The 20,840-nt window shown below is 47.1% G+C and overlaps 1 protein-coding gene across 6 annotated transcripts in view; it reads right to left on the bottom strand.

Moving 5' to 3' along the window:
• BEND7 (BEN domain containing 7) overlaps positions 1-15,007 on the bottom strand; it is a 76,752-nt gene extending 61,745 nt beyond the window's left edge. For 3 of the 6 annotated variants that reach the window (XR_014242625.1, XR_014242626.1, XM_082385520.1), the window contains exons 1-2: positions 14,588-15,005; positions 12,239-12,322 (exon numbers count right to left, since the gene is read on the bottom strand). Coding sequence is in view for 4 of the 6 variants with exons in the window: in XM_082385520.1 (XP_082241646.1) it covers positions 12,239-12,322; positions 14,588-14,648 (145 nt within the window). In the remaining 2 variants the exon portion in view is untranslated. Of the gene's footprint in view, positions 1-12,238; positions 12,323-14,587 lie in introns of all 6 variants that reach the window. The other 3 variants (XM_082385519.1, XM_082385517.1, XM_082385518.1) reach the window with 3 other exon arrangements.
• Between the last annotated feature and the right edge of the window lie 5,833 nt (positions 15,008-20,840).

The raw sequence follows: 20,840 nt of genomic DNA on the forward strand, positions 1-20,840 counted from the left end.
CTTTTGAAGTTCATTACAAGTCATGTATTTTTTAAAGGAATTTGGACGTACTTAGGGGGAAAAGTGTTCAAGTTACCACTCATGGAGCGCTTACTGTGTACCAGGCCCTCTGGCGAGCACGCCGCCTGCACTTAATCCTGATCACAAGCTAAGAGGTTCGGATGTTATGAATACATCTCACCCAGGAGAAAACAGAGACTCTGAGTTTAGACATTAGAGACCCACCACACTCCGAGGTCCATGAGCCTCACTGCTCTATTAAGACGCTCGGGAAACTAACTAGCTGAATGGCAGGAAGGGCTCCATCCACAAAACAGTCCCTCCGCGTGGCATCCAGGAAGCTGTTGTGACCTGCGCTGGGCGCTGTTTCAACTAGTCAGCACCTTAACCCCCTACTTATCTTAATACACACGGTGGAAACAATGAAACCTTTGGACCAAACTATCTTTATGGAGTCCAACTTAGTTGTACTGTTTCAAACTAAAAGAAGAAGGCTCAGGCGTGTCCGATAAATTCAAAACATGGTTCATGTGAGTCCTGTTGGTTCTACAAAAGCCAAATATTTTAGCTTGGAAAAAGCAGAATAAGAATTTTTTTGTGTTCATGGTTCTGTGAAACGTAAAGCAAAAGTCTTCAAAGGCTGACAATACACACAGGAAAAATATAACAAGATTGTAGATCAAGGGCTGCTTCCATTTTCCTAGAGTAGCATAACCAAAATCTTGCCTTCATTCAATATGAGAGACAATGTTCATAATTTACTGTCTGGAAAGAGACAATCCTTTTCAATATAATCTGAAGTCTTGACCCTCTGCTCTACTGTACAGAAAACTCAAAAAGAACACTAGTACAGAAGTACACATCCCCCCTCCTGACTGAGATGTTAATATACGTATTTACACCGTGGGTCAGTTAAGGATGAACAAGATTAAGGACTGGCGATATTATATTTCTTCAGACATTTAAATTTTTTTAAATATTCCAACTTAAATACACATGCTGTCGTACAGTTTCATCTTCAATGTAAATAATGTTAATGATGATGAAAACGGATCACAGTCACAGCACCTTTCTCTTCCAAGAATCTCAAGAAACTCTGATGACTTTGGGCCTAAAGGCACCTGGAGGTTGGCAGTGGTCGCCTTCCCTGAGTGAGGCCAAGGGGAAATCTCCAGGGGTGAGGCAACCACAGCTTAAATCAGAGGCTTCCAATCTTTTTTGATTGTGATTCACAGCAAGAAAACCAAAGTTTCACGAATTTATCCTTCCTGCATGCAAGACACTGATATTTTCTATTTCTCTTCTTCTTCTTGTTCCTGTTGGTGACAATCGGCTAAATTGACTTCACCACGCACTTACAGGTCACGGTCACTGCCTTAAATGCCAAGTTTCCCTGGGCCCTCTCCACACACTTCCTGGATCCCCCAGCCTCTCTCTGGTTCCAGCGACCATCTGTCTGTGGGGGGCCCGATCCCACTTCGGGGCTCCAGGCCCACATATCCAATTGCCCACTGGACGGCTCCACTTGCACATTTCAAGAGCAACCTTAAAATCACATCCAAAAATGTATTTTATGATGACTATCCCCGAGCCTTAATAAATAGCACCAACCCGCTGTCCAAGCCAGAAACCTGGGCCTCATTTCCCATCCCTCCCCTCTCACAGCCAATTAATCACTGAGTCCTGCTTATTATAACTTCTAGATTGCTCTTCAGTCCTTCCACGCGCCTCCCATTACCACCTGATGGGGCTACGGCCAAAAGCCTTCAGCGCTGCTCCCCGCCCAGCCACGTCCATCCTGAAGCCAGGGTGACCTTTCAGAAATGCAAACCGCATCACGTGGCCTGCCTCGGTGGGATGCCGGCCACCTGGGGATGGAGGCCAGCGCTTGTGCTGGGGGCTCCTCCAGCCTTGGATCCTGCCACGTCTCCCCTTGTTCTAGATGGCGGCTCTGGGGTCTGACACACAGTAGAATCACCTGGACAACTGTGACAAAATACCAGCGCCCAGGCCTCACTTCAGGACAGTTAAATCCGAATGCCACTGGCGACTGTCCTGGATGGCCAGAGGGCCCCCGCATCCGCTCTAAGGAAGGTCAAGGTCTTCGGCTCTTGGGGCCTGTCGTTTCCTGGCCGGCTCACAGCCTCGGCCCCGCCCCCATACTTACTCTTCAGGTCTTTCTCTGCTTCAATGTCCTCTTCTCAAGGGTCACATCCCTTAACTCCCCAGGGGAGGTCCCCTGGTTCTGTGTTCCCGTCACACCCTAGTGGGCTGTCAAATCTCCTAGCCTGGCACCAGGGGCTGCTCAATAAAGACCTACCAATGGATACAGGAACGGGTGAATTCTAGTATCAGCTATGCTGGGACGCTACTGTTGAGGAAAGCTGGGGAAAAAAAAAAAAACCCAAACACTACTGATGTACAAGGCGTAAACCAACACCTGTGGCATCTGTGACGGAAGTTCTCCCGGTTTCCGTGGGGCGTGGGGTTTGCAAGATGAGGCCACTTGGTGCCTAGAGTCAATCGTGTCTTTTATGAAAGCTCTCCCAAGGGAACGCGTCTCATCCTCAGCGCCTTCCTAGTTTATCGAAGACGACAGACAGGGCACCGTTTCCCCCATTTCACAAAGGATAAGACTGAGTGACCCAAAATGACCAAAGGGAGCCAGAGGAAGACGGATTAGGTCTGGGCCCCTCGTGGCTGCACTGCTCCCTCTTTCAGGGCGGAGTTAAGCAGTTCACAGGGACGGCTAGAGCTCCCACTCCTGCAGCAAACGCTGCGCCGCCATATTCCACACGATGCTTATTAAGGTACCCGTTAAAGCCTTGCTAGTAATTGAAAAAATGATATATGTGCGAGGAGAATGAGTTAATGTTCACAGAAGAACCTTTACTTTTGCACCTCCTGACTTCTTCCTTTCAAGGTGTGCCTTAACCTTGCGTTTCTGTGGGGCTCCTTACACTTTATGTGTGGGTGTGAAGTCACGTTTGAGATATAATTCTTTTAGCCATACAAGCAACTTCGTAGGCTATTATGTTGCATCAACTTTTTCTGTAAAAATAAATCGTTCAGGATATTATTCCTGGAACAGAATAAATTCTTGGAATTACTGAGTAACTTATGTGCCATACCACTGTTCCAAGAACACATTACTTATTTTATCATGACAAAGTCAAGTTATTAATCTTCTGGCTTCCATTTCAACAATGAGAAATTCTGTGAGATGCACAACAGACACCTGCATTACATTTCAGTTCAACTTTATATCATCCATAAACATCTCTGTTTTGGACACCTCGTCCGAACAAATGCTCACGGAATACTCTATGTAGCATTCAATTTTATGAAACTATAAAAGTTCCTTGCTGTTAATTACAGAGACAAACGTCTCATCACACATTTGGTTACCAGATAGCATAATTAGTTTTCTCCATTAACCTTTCAGATATAAAATTTGATTCCAAGTTAAAAAAAAAAAACAACACTGTAAAACCCTTAGAATTCAAATAACACAGTATATATTTGTACATGCTGGGAAAAAAATGCAATACTAAGAAGACAATTTTATGGATTCTTATTTACAAGGATACTGATTGTCTGGAATCTCGAAAGAAAATCTGTCTAAACTTCTTAATGGTTTTAAAATATATGATCAAATATGCAGGCAATAAGCTGTCCTTTGTGCGGAAAGGAGGCACAGTAACCTGACCTTGAACGGAACGTGCCCTTTGATCTCTCTCTTCTCGGGATGGTGATGCAGCTGAATTGGTCCATCACAGCCTCTGTCATCTGTTGTCCCCCTTCATACGGGCATCTGAGAGGGAACGGCGAGGGAAGGGCATGCAGTCTATGGCAATGCACTAGTTTTTCTCCACTCAAAGCTAAAGGACCCCACAGCCCTGGCCTGCTAAGGACCACGCTCTGGCTCACGTGTGCTGGGGGCAGTTCTGATCATCGCAATGACTGGGTGGGACGCTCCCGACCTTCATGTGTATTTATACTGCCAACATTCAGAGGGTGAGATCTAGACCTCCTTCCACGCACAGGACAGTCCTGCCCAAGAAAACCGTCTCGGTTCAACAAACTGTCCCACTCGGATCAGCTGATAACTGGCGGCAAACTACGTTTTAACATGTCTTAACATGGTCCTCATTCATTTATCCAAAATGAGCGATCGAGAGTCTACTTGGTGCCAGGTATTGTGCGCTGGGAACACAGGAAGCTCAAAGTCTTGCCCTGCAGGAATTCAAGCTGAGACTCAAGCGGTCAACAGAGGATCTCACGGGCAAGGCAGTTAGTAGAGGTGGTTGTAGGCAGGGACCAGCAGAGCAGATGCCAAGCCCACGGTATTGCAACATTCCAGGGGCACCTTCACACCGTGCAGCTTAAGCCTGCGAGGCCCTGGGGGCGGGGGCAGGGATACACACAAGGGCGTCCTATTCCCAAGTTAAACTTTAAAAGGGGGCCTGGGGACTTCCCTGGCGGTCCAGTGGTTAAGACTCCTCGCTTCCACTGCAGGGGGCGCAGGTTCGATCCCTGGTCCGGGAACTAAGATCCCCTCAAGTCGTGTGGCTCGGCCAAAAATAAAGAAATAAATAAAAGGGGGGCCTGCTGTTAACCTCGTAAGAAAGGGAAAAAAATGTGTAATGAAAAGTAACTGTTCCATTGTCAGTGTTGGTGTATGTTACTCCTGCCATGTGAGGTCCAGGTAGCTACTGAGGAGGACGTGTAGATTTTCACCTCGTGCAGCCAGGACGGGAGCTGGGAGGTAAAAGAGGTGAATGATAAAGCTTCAAGATGGCTGATCTCGCTGCTTTATTTTTAATTTGAAATCGGGCTCCTGGCACATTCGCCAAGCATCCTTGGATGTTTGTGATATGACCAGCGTGGCGCTGGGCGGTGGGGACACAGAGATGACCATGAGGGAGCTTCCAACCCTGGGGGGCGAGACAGAAGTAAACTGGTAGTGCCTTCGCTTTGGTAGAGATACTGTGGAAGGAGAGGGGAGGGGGAAATCAGAGAAGACTGCCTGGAGGAGGTCAGCTTGGAGGCTTTAGGGATGAGAGAGCCAAGCAAAGCGGAGGGAGCATAGTGCAGGTGCGGGGTTGCCAGCAGAGGGGGTGGTCCGTGCAGCCACCGAGGCGAAGAGGTAAAGCGGGGAAGTGAGGCCGCTGCAGGAATGGGAAGTGGTTTGGTGGGAAGGGCAGTGTCAGGAATAAGCTTGAGGCAGGCAGGTGGCAGTTCATACAGCGTCTTATCTGTCATCTGGGTCCTAATCTGAAAGCCACAGACAACCAGAGGTTCAGGCAAGGGGGCGATTCTCCAGGGGCCCTCCATGTGTCCCCTGCCTCAGTCACCATAGGTCCCGGCGTGCATCCTGCTACTGCGCTAACATTCCTTCCCAGGTAGTGTTCTCTCCAATAATCTATTAGTTTCAAGAATAACAGACTTGTTGCATAAACGTCCTAGATCTATTTTCAACTTTGAGATGCAAAACACACTGTTCCGGAGTCTTTCTTTCACCTTATGGACGGCCGTGCTCTTTTCCTCCAAAAGGAAACATCCATATTCCCATGGGAACCAGGGAGGCTAAATTGTTAAGACATCTTCTTAGATTCTGTCCCTCATGAAGATTTCTTTGTGTTAGTGATACGGTCGTGATCGTTACTAGAAAAGCCAACTCTCACAACCCATCACACGTTTCACTTATACGGCGGTTGCTGAACCACACCGAGCTCTTATGAGAAACAGAAAGACAGGCGCGTGCAGTTGTGCGATGGGGTCGGGGCAGGGTTCCCAAACGGGCCATTCACCAAGGTCTGCTGCTGCTTACTGCATGGATTTTCTTAAATCCAGGTAGGAAAACTTGCTGCAGGTGGAGCCCGAGAACCAGACAATCAGTTCTAAACACGGGCTTACAAACAGGACAAGACAGTCTTCAGCCCCCTTATGAAGGTGTGCCAAGATCACAGCGGAGTACGGAGCCAGCAGAACATATGTTATTTTTCAGTTTGGGTTTGCAACATGATGCTGCTTTCATATGCGAGCTCCTCTCCTTTTTGGTGTTTTCTAGATTTGAAAAAAAAATTATATTTCGAGTTGTCTCTCACCCATCAACATCAGAAACCCCCAATTTCTACGCTAGTTTAGTACATGACCAAAGCTTCTTCGGTTAAATGAGGCATATCTTTGGCTCACGAACTGTCTCTAAAGTCTCAAGACGGTAGTATATTTTAAAGCAAATCTTCAGAGTCCTACGCAACCGTATGCAGTATACTCATGCAATGAGATAACGCAGATTTGAGTACCGATAATTTGGGTACCGACTGTGATCAAACAAAATGCTGTGCTAAGCGGTCTAAAGGATTCAAGACAGAATCCAGGTGCCACTTGCTCTGTGATCCTCTAATGTACATGAGGAGAGATGGGGCAAAAACGACCACAGTTCAACGTGGGAAGTGTTTGGGGTGACCTGGAGCACAGCAAAGGCACGTACAAAAATGAGGAACTACTAGGCAGTCCATGGTAAGTGCCATAGGAGAGCGGTGTTCCTATTTAGTGCTGAGGTGGCCAAGAAGAAAGCATAACCTCTAAGTCAGAGGAGAAGGGAGAAGGGGATAAAAATAAGAATACAGCATTTTCTACTTTGAAAAAGTGTTTCACCGTATAGGACGTCCTGCACGCTGTCGGGGCATCTGATGAGGGACTCAGGACCACCACCAGTATTGCACTACGGAAGATAAAGGAAACCCAGGACCACCACCAGTATTTCATTATGGAAGATAAAGGAAACCCTCAAGAGTCTTGTCCAAGGTGTGCTGAACTGTTAACCTGAGATTCAAGCTGGGGTTTTCCGACCTTGGTGGATGTTAAACAAACCTTAGTTCCTTTCTTCCTAAATGGGTCCCGGGCTTCCCCGAGCCCAAGCCTTTGGCCGCCCCCTTTCCTTCTACCTGTGGTGGGGCCCCCTTTCTCTCCTGGAGGTCCTACTTTGCTGGGGGCGGGCAATTGGGTTCCAGGGAGGTAAGTCACATCAAAGTCGAAGATGGTGATGCAGATTAGGGGCAGACTGTGGATACTCAGGACTCAGTTAAGGGATTTCACCTTGGCCCTAGAATCCATGAGAAGGCAGTTAAGCCTCTGAGCAGGAGAGAGAATAATGAATTACATACTAAGATCAGCTCGTGTGGGCAGAACGGGACGGGGAGGACAGGCCGCTCTGGCTTAAGGAAAAGAGGACAGAACTAGATGTCAAAGCACCCGATTTAAAGCGGGGCCAGCTACTAATTCCTGTGTGACCTCGGGCAAGTCACTGTCATCTCTGAGCTCAGCTTCCCATTTGTCTAAGGGACATAACACCTACCTCATGGTGTGGTTATGATATTAACTCAGTGATTAATGGAAGTATGAGACAGGCCTAGCAGCAAAAGCTCCAGAACTTCAGGCAGTAAAGTAAGTGCTCTCCAAGGACAACTAAGTCTGCACCCACAGCTACAGAAGCACATCTACTTATGTGCACTTATACTGAAAGAAGCCATCAGTGTTTAGGTCTCAAGAGGCTCTCAAATTTGACTTTGCTTGCTCTTGTTTTTGAAGCCATTTTTGGACCCACAGTAGAACCAGATATACTTTCAGTGCCGCAGGAATTCTCGGAAACCATCTGGACAAGAGGCTTTTACACAGTGATGAGGGCACCCTGACAGTTCTGCAGAGGCCGGCAGAGGAGGGTGGGACATGGGACACGGTGCTCTGGGCTTCTTCTGCCTGCTCCTGGCTGCCCCACTCTTCTTCCACTTCTGTACATATTGGGGTCCCAGCCAGGAGTTCATTTGAACGAGCCTTTCCCGTGGTTAAGGGCACGGTTTTGGAGACAGACAGACCCTGGTTTGTATCCTGGTTCTGTCACTGAGTTACTTTGTGAAATCCTCAAATTCCTCGTCTGTGAAGTGGAAATAATAATATCTTTTATGGGACAAATAATGGGATAACAAAGTTCTTAGCATGGGGACTCCCGGGGAGCTCCAGTGGTTAGGACTCGGTGCTTTCACTGCCGCCGTGGCCCCGGGTTCAATCCCTGACCAGGGAACTAAGATCCCGCAAGCCGTGCGGTGCGGCCAAAAAAAACCAAAGAACAAAAAACAAAGTTCTTAGCATGGTACCTGACACACAGCAAACTCGATGAATGACACCTACTCTCGTTGGCTGCATTTCTAACCCGAAGAGAATTTCGAGACTCTGGGGACCCTGGTAGAGGCCGCTGTCATCAAGAAAGCCATTGAAAAGAGATTCAAAATATCGGAGATCTAGACCCAGCTCACTTGGCTTGGCTACTGCACCCTGAGCTTCATCTCCTGAAAGTTGTGTCACAGACTGAATGTTAAAAAGAACAACTAGACCAGGGCCTGACACATAATTGGAGTGCAATAAATATCTGAATGAATAAATGGACCAGACACCTGAAAAATAGACATGTTTCATATTTATCTATTGTAATAGTAAATCTAGAACAAAATCCAAATATAAAAAGAGATTTTATGAAATGTTTGTATTATAGTTATGAATAGTAAGTTCATTGTCTCATTAAAATACTTCCTAAAAGTGCCTTGCTGCCAGCTGAGGTCTCTCCGATGATCCTTGGGATTTGCCCGGCTCAACCAGGCGGAGGCAAAGGATCTTTGGACAGGAGACCTGGGTTTACCCCAGGTTCTGCTGCTTATGAGCAAGTCACTCAACTCTGAGCTTCAGTTTCTTCCTCTGGGGAATGGGAATAACACCACCGCCCAGCCTACCGCACGGGTCCACTGTAAAAGTCATGGGATGACAGATGCACCAGCGCCGGCCAAACTACGAAGTGCACCTGGCACTTAAAGTCCGATGACGGTGATGCTCGGCCCTCTGCCGAGACTCACATCACCCCTCCCACCTGGAACCTTCTCCAGCTCCCCTCTGCCGACCCAAATCCTCCCCTAGTTCAAGATCTCCCCCTTCCAGAGCTTTCTACCCGACCCTGAATGTGATCCTTCCCTTCCAGCTCTGCTTTTGCGCATTGCCCGGAAGGTTCACATTTGTGATTTATCACGCACACGCGCTGTTTGTGCTATGGGGTGTTTCCAGCTCAGGTGGACCTGCGTGGGGTCCCGGCTATGGCGCTTGTCCCTTGGGAGACCTGTGGCAGCCCACCTGACACCTCTGAGTCTCATCTACAAAAACAGGGATGGTGATAACCCTCACAGATTTGCTCTGAGGAGTAAATGAGATCCTTCATGTCAAGTACGCGACTTGACGCTGGGCACAGAGCAAGTACTCAGACAACCGCAGCTGTTACGGCGGACTGAATTTTGCTCCTTCACTGTGCCCTGAATTTGTCCTGTCACCCCAACTGGATTTTAATCCTTGAGGGCAGGGTCCCTGTCCTATCCACTTCTTTGGTTTCCCCTGACCCCACTGCCACTCTAGAAAAGTGCTGAGTTCGTCATATATTCTCAAAAAAACATCTGTTGAATGGATCAAAACGAATTAAGTTGTTTTTCTCCAAAATAGTGACCCAATCTTCATAGTGGCCCATCACGGCCAACTTGACAAAGCCAACGTCCACAGGGTAAAGTAACTTCTTCGGATCCTGTTATCAAGTTAAAAATGTGGGAGGAACGCCCAAAGCGCTCAGCCAAGCCATTCACACCATTGAGCTATCCTACCTCGCTGGATGTGCTGCATGAATCAACAGCCTGAAAATATTCCGAGGAAACTGATTTGAGTTGGGAACCTCTGCCAGATTCTGGAGCGTTCTCTTTCCCTGAGACATGAAGTGTAATCTTATAGGCGCAGATAGTATCAAAGATGACGCATATGTACGTCTGAACTCAGAAGATCCCATACGGCATCCCGAGGGCCATGTGTGAGGAACGCGTTATAGGTGAAACAGTTCTGCTATTTTGCTAACAAACTCCCTTGGATGTCACAGACCTCACGCAGAATTCTGCGCCATGATGAGTAATATCACGGGTAGACTCAAGCCATTTACAAAACAAACGTGATTGACATTTGTGAATAAGAGCTATTAGCTAAATAAAAGTCCACTTTATTACACTGTCAACAACAGAATTCTGATTCTCATAAGCTATCAGTAACTATTCTCAATTACTCTCGAAATCGGGTTTGCGTCATCATTTTGCGCTGCCACTTTTTTTTTTTTTTTTTTTTTTCCAAACTGACCTGAAGATCACAAAAGAGAAATGTTCTTTGGGAACCATATCACACTTTTCCCAGAATGAGCAGAAGACTGAGAATAACCCAGGCATTTTCATGTTGGTCCATCTTTTGTCTCTTGATGTCAAAGGGCCTCCCTGACCAACAACTGAGAAACTTATCCCAAGCCTGGCCTTCCACTGATGGTCTCTTATCTCCCTGGACTCGCGCTGGGAAAAACGAAGCCAGGCCTGCCCCGTGGAGAGTTTACCTTTTACCGAATTCCGAGCGCTGGCATCTTCCTGTCCTGCATCCTTCACTCTCTCGTACCCAGAATCCACCTGCTGTAGAGCGCCCTCACCATTTTCCAAGTAGGGAGCAGAAAGGGGGGAAAAGCCTGCTTTGTTGGAGATGAACGAAACCGAGGATGTGATGTTCTTTTTTATGATAAATGTACGTTTTTCTACTAATAGGCAAGTTCTTCATTTCAAATGGTCAGATCGAGTGGCGCTTTGATATATAGAATTCCAACCGATCGAGTTTAGGGAACTGAAAATACAGGATTCTGAGTAAGTTGAAGGAACTGAAGAGAGTACACAATCCAGGAATATCCTCCTGCTGGGTCTTAGCGTTTCGCTTGACTGTGAACGTTTTGGGTTCTAGACCTCTGAACAGTAAACAGGTGCCAAGAACAGTGCTGGCCTCAGTCATGCTCTCTGTCTGGATGGAAAGATTCACGTGCCTTTGGTGCTCACTTGTGGAAGAAATGCCATTACTTCCCTCCCCTTTTACCTCTACTTATTATCTGTTTGACTTCTCGGTCCTTTGCAACCCACCCGTGCTCTTCCTCAAAGCAAAAGAGTGAGAAAGCCCCACTGCCTGGCTTCCTCGTTGTTTTAATTGGCAGTACATTGGGTCTGAGCACACATCCTGCTTCCTTAAGACCTATCAACTCTCCCCAGAGATACGGCTATTCTGGCCCTTGCTTTTAATGGCTCCTGCCAGGACCGTCTCCCGTGTTCTGTTTCCTCGTGTGCGGCACCCAGCTCTCACCCTGCCCCTGGGGCTCGAGGAGGTATTGGGGATGGGCAAGGTGAAGGCCAAGCGCCATGATGTACCCTCCACTCCAACCTCACGGGTACTTCATTCTTCGTGGCAGAATCCTAAATCGTTTAATTTTTGGCTCATGGTCTGCAAATAACAAACTGCACGGGCAAGGCCCCTCAGGTACAGTATGTGCACCAAAAACCACACTTGGAAAGAGGGGCATCATCTTGGGGGACCTACTCATCCATCACGCAGCTACTCTTGTCGGATGGCCTCCAAGATGCTGCTTTGCTCTGCTTGGTCCTGGGGTGAGCTGGGAAGGAGGGTGGGGAGAGCAAAGCCTGGCTCTTCTCTCTGACCACCGATGCTGGTGTGAAATGAACACAAAGCCAGACAGATGAGGAGTGGCTCCGTGATCGCTAGTCCTATCAAGAGGTGGTTCGGCGGACAATCACACTTTTCTTTTCCTTCCGCTTTTTGGCTGGAGAGTTAATTTAATTTTGTCATGGCAGGATTAGCAACCAGGCCACAGAGGTGAAGGGACATTATCATCAGACAGCATATTAATCCTCTATCCCACCCAAGGCAGAGGCAAAACCAAACAAATAGCAGCTTCTTGGAAATTGAATTTCTGTTACCCAGATGTCAAAGATGTAATACCCCAATTACACAAACTATTGCCAGTGAAGCATGCCAGTGAATACGCAATGTAAATGGGGTGAACGCAGAGCCACAAAACTGCACGGTCAGCATCTGGCTCTGGGTGTGAGTGATAATTAGCACTGTGTGTAGACACTAATAAACATTTATGTCTGAAATTACAACTTTTAGCAATGTTAATAAGGGATATATTGGCAATCTGTAAAATAAAAGGTCTTGAAAAGAATGTCATACATTAAGCAATGGCAGACATTTCCCATTGTGGCACAATCTTTTTTTTTTCCTTCTCTCTAATTGCAAATGGCCATGCTGTTTTGCTGAGAAATTAACTGATATAAGAACCTACCTAAAAAAGTGGGTTGTGTCTCTTTGGCCTCCCCATTAACATCGGTGCTGAATTCTGAGATCTTATAGACCTCATGGTGATAATCTGGGGTGAGAAGACAACGAAAAATTAGAATTCTAATGACCTACAAGATATGAATAAGCAAGAAAGGCTAGCATCTCATTATACATAGTAGGTATAAGCTATACTTTAATTTATAAATATAATTTTCGAGAACTCGGTTAATCACAGAATTTGTAGTCACTGGTCATCCCTACAACTTTGCTTACTCTGGAGAAGTACACAGACTTGAAATTATTACTTTGACTTTAGAAAACGGCTCTGCTTGATCACACAGTTTTCACAGGAAATTTGGCCCACAGATGCCAATTACATACGAGGCTTCTTTTCTTCCAAATGACAAGTATGTTTACAAGGAATAGAAAGAACCTTGCCCAATCATAGGCCAGGGGAAGATGCCAAATTTATCTCTACAACACATTTTCATGAGTAGATGAATAGTATGCTTTAGAGTTACCTGGTACTCTCAGTTTACCCAGAAAAACCCCAGCCTTTGAGCAGCTTACAGGCAAGCACACATGAAAAATACTGATTTGTTATTTCAAGTATAGTATAATTTGGATAAGAAAGTGAGTCTTGCATTCAGCTACTGCACTTTAATATGCAACCGTTTATGTTCTAAAAATGCACCTGCAGAGCAGAGAGAAAAATCAGACCCATAATTTTTTTTAAAAAAGGAAAAAAACAAACTTGCTATGTCAGTCAAACTTTAAGACACAGTATTTTACAAGCTTCTCTATAGAGGCTACTGTGCTTTCGCAGTTGTCTGTTTCTAAAAAGTAGGATCGCTTAGGTAAGAAACTAGACTAGGTCCCTTGTTAACAGCGATTCCCTTTTTGGGGCCTTAGACCTCCCAGGACAAGGTCTACAAAACTCCTCTCACTTTTAAGATAAAGTAGTAGGTTCCCTGAGGTCATAAATAAGAAAGCAGCCTACATTCCAGAATGAATCAGATAGACCAACAGGCCAGTCAAATATGGAGGGACTTTTAAAGTACAAATGACTGAGCAATCAACACTGCTGGGGGAAAAAAATGTACGTAGAGACAAGGAAAAGCCAAATATTTTGAATACGTAAAACTACTTCAGGCTTTTTTCATTAAACAGTATCCAAGCTCAATCGGAGGAAACAGGAGTAGATCTCCAAAATGTCTATAATCAAACCATTTTCAGAGTAACCCAAAGCAGGCTTTACTGAATCTGCATCATAAGTTAGCTCAGCTTAGCTGGAAATTGCAATCGCCCTCGAATTTTCATCAGCTTACATGGGACTTCTCCAGGTTGTTAACACAATCGCCTTGCTCTCTGCTCTGATGCCCATGCTAGATAAAACAACAGAGGACCAAAGTGGACAGGTTCTCTGGTTTGGTTGTGACTTCAAGCTGATTCAAAGGCGATACTTAAACAGGATCATTCTAAACTCAATATTGGGACTTGTGACATGATGGGGAGAAAAAAGTCACCTGCCTCTAATTTAAGGTGACACGATGCATTTTGATAGACACATTTTTACGTCTGCCCTTAAGTTCTCATCGTTTTTCGAAGTCACATCAGGAAAAACAGAGACTCTTAACAAGTCACTGACCACAGGCAGGACTATTCAACTTTCCCCTCGCCTGATGAAATAAACCCAAGCCCAGAGACTGCTGTGTACACCTGTTAAATCGTCAAGGGTCGGCTGGATTTTTTTTTTTTTTTTTAATGATACTTACCTGACGGATAAGTGATCTATTCGAAAACACCTTTCCAGGCCAAATAACGTACCCAGAAAAGATGCTGAATGTCAACAATTCTTATTTGGGCTTGGACACCTAACGAGCGTCTTTCTCCATCTTCCAAACGCCACCAGCACCTTTCTTCCTCCTCTTTGGGGGTTGGAAAACACACCGACCCCCAACCCACCACAAGCACTGGTCCGGGTTGGTGTCCGCACGGCCTGATGGAGCGGCGTCCTCCCCCACCCCGCCGCCGAGCCACAGGAGTGGAATACCAAAGAAGGCTCTCCGCGCCCCAAGTGTCATTGTTTGCTAATTTCCTGATGTGCCCTCCGACTTGTTTACGCGGAATCACATCCTGCCTCCCCCCGGCACAACTTTCCTCGCCGCCCGGTGTGGGCGGCCGCAGCCCCCCCTCGGGAGGGGGCCGGGGGGTCCCGGGAGCCCCGGGCCCCCGGGACTTGGCTGCGCGGCCCGGGCGACGGGCAAGGGGCCGGGGGCTGTTTACGCGGCGCCAAGTCCTCGCTCCGCCGCCCGCACGCCCCCCGCCCGGCCCGGCCCGGCCCGCCGCTTACCTCGGCTCACCAGTTTGAAGCTCTGGGATTTCCTGCTCCGCTTCCTCTCCGAGAACTCCATGGTGCGGCGGGCGGGCGGGCAGGGCAGGGGCTGCGGCCGGGAGCGGCCGGCCGGCCGGGCGGAGGGACGGAGGGAGCGGCGGCCGAGGCGGCGGCGGCGGCGGCGGCGGCGGCGCTGGCTCTTGTCACCCGGCAGCGGGAGCGCGGGGACCTAGGTCCGTCTCTTGGATCCGCAGGGGGGAGGCACAGGCAAGGGAAAAACCACTCGAGCCCGCCGGGGGCTGCGGCCGGCGGGGCCCGGCGGGAGGCGCTCTCCCGGGAGAAGTTGCCCCCTCCTGGCCGCCGCTCAGCGCGCCCCCCGACCCCGGCTCATCCCCGGCTGCCGGGCGAGACGCCGCCGGAGCCGAACTTTCCGTTGGGGAGCGCGTAGCTGGGGGCGGGGGGGGCGGGGAGGGCGGGCCGGGGCTGCCGGCGCTCTGGGCGCTCGCCGCGGGCCGGCCTGGGCGCAGCTCCGGACGCGGCGGCGGCGGCGGCGGCAGCGGCGGCGGCGAGCGCGGCCCCGGGGACGCGGCGGGCGGGCCGAGGGCGGCGGCGGCGGCGGCGGCGGGGTGCCAGCCGGGTCGGGGCGCTGACCGCCCCCGCGGGAGGAGGGGCGCCGGGAGGAGGCGGCGCCGCCGGGACCCCAGGGCCACCTGCTGGCGGAGCGCGGCCGCCGCCGTCCCCGGGGACCCGGGCCGCCGCCACCCACCGGCCTGGCCTCGAGGAGGAGCCGGAGGCCGCGGCGCTTTCGGCCCGGCCGGCCGGCCCTCCCGTCCCTCCAGGACCGAGGGCCCTGCCCGGCGCGGGGGTCCGGCCGCCGGCGCCGCGGGGGTCGGCGAGTCGGGGCGCGGCTGCCCGGGGGGCCCGGCTCCGGGCCCCGAGCTCGCCTGCGTCTCCTCGCCGCTCCCCGGGGTCGATCTCGTTCTCAACAGCCCTGGGTGTCGGGGACCCTCCTGGCCAGCCCACTCCCCGCCTTGAGATTCCGGGTGCGCGAGGGCCAGACTCACTGGTTTCAGGCAAGTTTTAGGGGGAAAAAAAAAAAAAAAAATCAACCGAAACCCAAAAACTTACCCATCAGCGCTCTGCAAGGAAAAGAGCTTTCAGAATTGACTGATGAGTCGAGTATGGAAAAGAGTGAGCTTCAGTTCTTTACCCCAATACGAGGAAGGTTGTAGGAAGATGGGGAGTTATGTTCAAGGAGAGAACTTGAAATGGGGGCTTTGGGGAGGGTAGAAGGGGTGAGCGGTGCGACGTCAGGGGGTGCCCAAGCGCTCTGCTGACTCTTAGGGAAGAAATGGCCAAGGCAGGTGCAGAGAGCTATGCCTTTTGATGTGACAATGCCAGAATAATTGGCGGAAACCGAAAGCTTGTGTTAGTTTTATACAATATTCTTTTCTAGGGAGCTAAGAGCACACCATTGCTTTCTCACAACAACGTTATTGTGGGAATGGAAGAGAATTCTATACCACCTGGGACTGGCGGGACAGAAATGTGATCCGACGAGCTTAAAAGTACCGCCACCAAACTGATCATCTCTAGACCAGCACACAAAGAGAGTAGACAGATGGACAACCCATCCAGCACTGTGACAAGTTCAGGTGGCCTCAAAAGAGTAGAGAGGAATAAGGGGAGAGGGTATGTTGATAAATGTGGTAACAGGTTCCATTGCGAGTCTCGCTCAAATGAGACAGCAACCAGAGTAAACATATACACACCAGGAAATTAAATCAAGGAGCAAGGTAACCCAGCAACGAGTGGAAGCAGAGCCTGGTATGCCTTCTGAGGTCTTATGTTAGGTGGCCTGTATGTGCCAAGTGGGGAGGCTGGTTTTACCTGGCTTGGAGGTGAGAAAGAGGACCATTCACTGAGTTCGCTAAAGCAAACCCTTAAATAAGAGGTTCTTTACTTTTTTGGTCACTGTCTCCTTGGAGATTATGTTCAGAGCTCAGGGCCTTTTCCAAGAAGATATGTGCAGGACAAAATTTTGTATAGATTTTTTGGAGTTCTAAAAGGTGGCAGAAGGGATTAACGTGATAACAAGGGTTGATCAACTACCGTGTTTGGTTCTCTACCATTTTTTTCCCCTTTCTTTAAAACCAAGCACCTAAAGATGTTTTGAAGATTTCTAAAGAAACAAAGCGTATGAAGCTGCTCCCTGGGCTGGGACCCTTTCTTTCTTTTTTTGTAATGCCTTTAAAAATGTTATTCCAGGAATTCCCTGGTGGCACAGTGGTTAATAATCCACCTGCCAAGGCAGGGGACACGGGTTCGAGCCCTGGTCCGGGAAGATCCCACATGCCATGGAGCAACTAAGCCCGTGCGCCACAACTACTGAGCCTGCGCTCTAGAGACCGTGAGCCACAACTACTGAAGCCCGTGCACCTAGAGCCCGTGCTCCTCAACAAGAGAAGCCACCGCAATGAGAAGCACACGCACCACAAGGGAGAGTAGCCCCCGCTCGCCGCAACTAGAGAAAGCCCGCATGCAGCAACAAAGACCCAACGCAGCCAAAGATAAACAAATAAAATAAATAAAAACAAACAAACAAAAATGTTATTCCAGAAGCCACAAGGCTGAGCACTGTACTGATTGAGGAACATTTAGGATCGTTCATGCCTTGGAGCATACAATGAGATTTTTATTATGCTTAAGCTATGATAAAATCATTGAAGGTGACATACCAGGAAGCACATCCCTAGGGGGATATTAACAACTTAGCATTTTCAGTTCAAGTGGGAATATGAATTCCATTTGCTTAAGAAAATAATTCTGATGCAGTTAAGAAAAAATGTTTCATTGTGATAATGTTTTAAAATAATGATCATTCTCCCTGACCCTTTTTCCTGGCTCAACAAAAATGGTCTGTGAGCAAGTTGGTCTCCAGAGGCCATAGGTCAGGCCTGTCCTATTAACATATAGAGAAAATCAACAAATATTTCTTTATTCTCCACCATGCCTTTATATAACAAAAAGGTATATATTCATAATTAGCATTAAGTAAAGATAAATTATGATGTTTAATTAGAAAGAGGTTGCTTCAAGTGGTAGGTAATAGTTGCTTGGGCTGCCATAACAAAATACAGTAGATGGGGTGGTTTCAAAAATTGAAATTTACTTTCTCATAGTTCTGAAGGCTAGAAGTCCCAGATCAAAGTCTGGCAGGGTCAGTTCCTAGTGAGGGCTCTCTTCCTGGCATGGAGATGGCCGCCTTGCAGTGACCTCACACGGTGGAGAGAAAGACAGCTCTGATCTCTTCCTTTCCTTATAAGAACATTAATCCCATCATCAGTGCCCCACCCTCATGACCTCATCTAAACCTAATTACCTCCCGAAGGCCCCACCTCTCAATACCATCCCATTTGGGGGCTAGGGCTTCAACATAAGAGTTTGGGGACAAGGGACACAGTTCAGTTTGTAGCAGTATTGTTTTTGGTTAATTGAATATAGTTTTTGTGTTGGGGTGTTCTGGATAGTCCTGTAGGAGATGTACTAAGGTCACGTCTCTGTTTCAATAGTTCAAGTTTCCCCACAGGTTTTAGAACCGCAGGTTTACATATTATTAAAGCTCAGGGAAAGCTGGTCAAATATTCCATGACTTCAGGTAGGCCAAATATCTTATCATATGACCATTCTAAAACTCAGTTGATTATAAAGATTAAATGTAGGTTTTAATCTCTGACATAAGACAGGTAATTTGGCCAGAGAACACTTAAGCAATCTTAACCCTAATTTTTAAAACTCCATTTCTGAAAACTCTGTCCTGAGAAGAATAGCATTATGAAGATCTCCATCTTTATTTACAGCCCTGCTGTCCAATAACAATATAATGCAAGCCATAAATTAAATTTAAAGTTTTGTAGTAGCCACATTTTTAAAAAGTAAAAACAGGTTAAATTTATTTGAATAATATATCTTATTTAACCCAGTATATTAGACATACTATCATTTTGACATGTAATCAATATAAAAATATCAATGAGATCATTTACATTCTTTTTCTGTGTACACTGTCTTGAAAATGGTGTGTATTTTACACTTAGAGGACAAACCAATTCAGATTAGCCAAATTCAAGTATTTAATAGCTACATAAGGCCAGTGCTACCACATTAGGCGGTTCAGATTTAGAGGAATTATATGATTTCAACCATGCTGTGTACATAGATATGACTACACCTGGTTATTGTTTAACCCTCAAAAAGAAGCAGATAAGCAGGATGGTATTAGGGCTTGAGGCTGTTTATAAATCTTTGATTGGAGTCTCTGGAATTGAAAATCCTGTAAGTAGATTCTGAATCCTTCAGGAAGATTTTTTTTTTTTTTTTTTTTTTTATTTATTTATGGCTGTGTTGGGTCTTCATTTCTGTGCGAGGGCTTTCTCTAGTTGTGGCAAGCGGGGGCCGCTCTTCATCGCGGTGCGCGGGCCTCTCACTATCGCGGCCTCTCTTGTTGCGGAGCACAGGCTCCAGACGCGCAGGCTCAGTAATTGTGGCTCACGGGTCTAGTTGCTCCGCGGCATGTGGGATCTTCCCAGACCAGGGCTCGAACCCGTGTCCCCTGCATTGGCAGGCAGATTCTCAACCACTGCGCCACCAGGGAAGCCCAGGAAGATTTAATAAGTATTAACTTTTCATTTTATGATGATCGCCCTTCAGAAGGGTCATAGAAAGAATAAGAGGCGGCCCTCCTTGAGCCTCAGTTTATCAATTTGTTGCTGGCATAACTCAAGTTTCCACTTTCATTTACTTTATGGGTTTAGCGACTGTAACTTAAAAGACAGGAGGTAGTATCTGTAAGAGATTACTTAAGCGAAAATGAGATCTTGGAATGTGCCACCCAAAATGTTACCTTATATTTATATGAGGCTTCTCTTATAGGAACTCAAGAATACTTACACATTATCTCATGCTCTTAATTGCTATAGGAGGTTGGTAGATATTAATATTCCAATTTTGCAAATGAGGAAAATCAGTTTTCCTAAGACCATTTTTTAGTGAAACTCGAATGCCATACCGGTTTCCTGACTCTTAAATATGATATGTTAACCTTACTACCTTTCTGCCATTTCTTTAAGATAAAAATTTAATGTTCTTTTTTTATTAAGATCTAACATATATAGTAAAGAACATGCCTCTTAAGTGTACACCTCAATCAATTTCTTTTGCTTCCATCTGCATCTGTATAACCGCCCTCCCTCCAGGTTAAGATCTAGAATACTTCCAGCACACCAGTCAGCTCCCCTGTGGGAGCTGCTCCCCTCCCAGCAGGTAACCCTCACAAGGATGCCACAGGTCTAACCTCTACCACTATAGCTTGGTTTCACGTGTTCTTGAACTTCATAAAAATGGCATCATACAGTGTGTACCATTTTGTGTCAGACTTCTTTTGTTCAACGTTCGGTCTGCGAGGTTCATTTCTGTTGTTGGGTACAGTAGGAGTTCATTCTTTTTCTTTGCTCTATATTAGTTCATTCTATAAACATACCACAAATTTTTATCCATTCTACTCTTGATGGATATTCTTGTACATTTCAGTGTGTATCTTTTGGTGGACATAAGCACATGTTATCTTGTGTATATGTTCATGAGTGGAATTTCTGAATTATAGTATATATATATATATATGTGTATATGTTTGGCTTTAGTAGGTACTGTAAAATAGTTTTCCTAAGTAGTTGTACCAATTTGCACTCTCACCAGCAGTGTATGAGAGCGCTAGCTGTCCCTTATCTTCACCAACACTTGGTATTATCAGGGTGTAGTGGTATACCATTGTCTCACTGGGGTTTTAACTTGCAGTGACATTAAGCACATTTTCATGTGCTTGTCGATCACTTGGACATCCTCTTCTGTGATGGACCTGTTCAAGTCTCTTGGCCGTTTAAAACTTTTTGAGTTGTTGGTCTTTTTCATTAATTTGAAGGAGTTCTTTCTATATTCTGGATATAAATCCTTTGTAGAATATTTATATTACAAATGTCTTCTAATCTGTAGCTTGTATTTTCATTCTGAACGTTCTTAACATTCTGAAATTTAAAGAAAGTGGGTTTACAGTTGACCCTTGAACAACTCAGGGGTTAGGGGCGCTGACCCTCGGCGCAGTCAGAAATCTGAATGTAACTTACAGTCCGCTTTCTGTATATGCGGTTCCTCCGTATCTGTGGTTCCTCTACATCAGAGGTTCTGCAACCGAGGATTTAACCAACTGCGGGTCATG

The sequence above is a fragment of the Balaenoptera borealis genome (genome assembly GCF_965194805.1).
Source record: "Balaenoptera borealis genome assembly, chromosome: 3".
NCBI lineage: Eukaryota > Metazoa > Chordata > Mammalia > Artiodactyla > Balaenopteridae > Balaenoptera > Balaenoptera borealis.